This window comes from Octodon degus, unplaced genomic scaffold (assembly GCF_000260255.1).
Source record: "Octodon degus isolate 3935 unplaced genomic scaffold, OctDeg1.0 scaffold00122, whole genome shotgun sequence".
Taxonomy (NCBI): domain Eukaryota; kingdom Metazoa; phylum Chordata; class Mammalia; order Rodentia; family Octodontidae; genus Octodon; species Octodon degus.
In genome coordinates, this window is record NW_004524698.1 from 2074523 (window position 1) to 2077086 (window position 2564).

The 2564-nt window shown below is 38.8% G+C and overlaps 1 protein-coding gene across 1 annotated transcript in view; it reads left to right on the forward strand.

Moving 5' to 3' along the window:
• Dgkh (diacylglycerol kinase eta) overlaps positions 1-2564 on the forward strand; it is a 221300-nt gene that overhangs the window by 143203 nt on the left and 75533 nt on the right. Inside the window, exons 7-8 of the mRNA XM_023700138.1 lie at positions 1321-1427; positions 2202-2327. Of these exons, the coding sequence (XP_023555906.1) occupies positions 1321-1427; positions 2202-2327 (233 nt within the window). The remainder of the gene's footprint in view (positions 1-1320; positions 1428-2201; positions 2328-2564) is intronic.

Here is a 2564-nt window from a genome sequence, read left to right on the forward strand (position 1 = left end):
TGTGAATCCAATCTGTATAGTGAGACCTTGTAGACCCTGTACTAAATACATTTAAAATAAAAATAAAAATTGTTTTGGATTTTGAACAACATTAGAATCATTCTTCTGATTGATATTGGAGAACAAAACTTCTAGTCTTCAGAATGAATAGTATCTAAATCATCATTCAAAATTTATAAATGTTAGAATTTTTTTTTAAAGTCACATGAAGAAAAGCCATCCTACATCTAAATGTGGTAACAGTTACCTCATTAAATTCCACTCAGATGGGCCAGGCATAGTGGTGCACACTCGTGATCCCAGCACTTGAGAGAAAGAGGCAGGAGGATGGCCTCGAGTTCTAGGCCGGCCTGAACTGCATAGTGAACCCCTGTCTCAGAAAGAGCCCCGAAAAGCAATTTAACAAAATAAAAATAGATAAATTCCACTGAAATGATCTCTACATTTAGCTTTTTAGCTAAAAATTCAGGAACTGATATATCTTGGGCATCCATTAATGCTTGGGAATTTGTATCTGTAGACAAATAAATGTATTTAGTAGTAGTTGACGTCCGGTTTTCAAAAGCATGATTAATTTTTTGGTTAACCTGTTGCTTCCTTATTTTTCCATTTATATGCTGTTTCACTCCTACTTTTTTCCTCTTATTTCTCATTTTATAAACTCCTCGATGATATAGTTAGGAAGAATTAGTGAACTCAGTAGTGACAACATTCCTTCATCAGTCTTTCCTCCTGCAGTTATGATATGGTCCCCTTGGTGCAATACTTTTGAAAAACACTGCTGTCTTTGTGGCCCGCATCAACCCATTTCCCATAGTTGTTTTCTTTAACTTCAAAACTCCTCTGAATTATCTTTATATTATTGATGTTTTCAAACTTATTAATATAAATATACATACAAGTAGTTATCAGAACTGTACAGCTGGATGAATTTTTTCAAATTAAACACATTCTTGTAATCACCACCCAGAGTAAGAAATGGGGTGTTTCCAGAACCCTGGTAACTGTATCTCACTTGGTAGAACCTGTTTGTGTAGGTACCTGTTTCTCCCTTCATCTCAAGAACTAATTCTTTTGAATTTATTTCATTTCTGTTCTTCTAAATTACAACCATCTGTGAACTTTTTCAGTACTTCCTAAACACAAAGCTATATGAGTCTTTAAAAATACCATTACCTAGCATTGGAGATTAGTTTTAACTTTTTGAAATGTTGGTTTTCTCCTTTCCAGTCCTTTAAAAGTTCATACTATAAGTTCCTTTAATCCTTGGTGGAACTTGTTCACTTTAAAACAGTAGCTTATTTTACTTCATATTTTTAGTGTGCAAATTCAAGGCGCACAAGAGATGTGCCGTGCGGGCAACAAACAACTGTAAGTGGACGACGCTGGCCTCCATCGGGAAGGACATCATGGAGGATGAAGATGGAGTAAGCTGCTTTTTGTCTCCCGCCTCACCTCTCTCCCCCCTCTGTTTGTCTGCACTTTCAGAAAACAGTGGTAGGCAGATAAGTGAGCATGAAAAATAATGATAGTAAAACAAGAAGCTTTATTGTTAGGATTCAGTAAGATAGTAGTTGATTCTGAGTTTTTATTTTCAATTCATTGCTTCATAGCTGTCCTCAGCTCTTGTATTTTGAGAAAAATTTGTCATCAGTAGGGTTTAGGGGTGACTAACAGGTGGGACTGGTGTTATAAACTCTTACCTGCTGAACTCCATGATCTTTAAAGCTCAACAGAGATGTTCATTCTTCAGACTTTCAGGTCTCCTCTTTTTTTTTTTTTTTTAAATGTGGAACCGGGGATTGAACTCATGCCCTTGTGCTTGCCAGGGAAGCATTCATTCCACTGAGCCATCTCCCCAGCCCTGAGGTCTCCTCTTAACCATAACTCTTAGGTTCAAAGTGTTACCTTTGTTTTACCTTACCTCCAAACCTCTGGTAGCCCTTGGCAATCATATATTTCTCCTCAGCGAGACCTCTACCTGAATCCCAAAGGGGAGGGTTTTTGTCTTACTTAACCTTGTATTCCAGCAGGATCAGGCATAATAGATGCTAAGTAAATGTGAGAATAAATGAGCCAATGCCATGCATGATGCATACTGTTGAGTCCATAGAGTAAGCAACCGTTCCATATCTTCCCTAGGGTAAGAATGATGTCCTCCACAGTCTTCACTTTGGCTGCCCTTTCTTCATGCCCCGCAGGTCGCGATGCCTCACCAGTGGCTGGAGGGCAACTTGCCTGTGAGCGCCAAGTGTGCAGTGTGTGACAAAACCTGTGGCAGTGTTCTCCGTCTCCAAGATTGGAAATGCCTTTGGTGTAAAACAATGGTGAGGGTTTGGAATTATGATGTTTTTCAAGATCTCCTTCACATAGTTGTATTGGCTTCCATTTTGCTGTCCCTGTGCAGTGGTTTGCTATGTTCAGGCCTGTTTCACCACCTGCTGTGCACAGCGGGGGGGGCCCTTTTCTAGTATAACACCAGATTTCAGCTGACATTAAAAATATAATTTTGCTGCAGACCCTTATGTGTATTAAGCTATGCACTGATCTGATTTAGACTATAT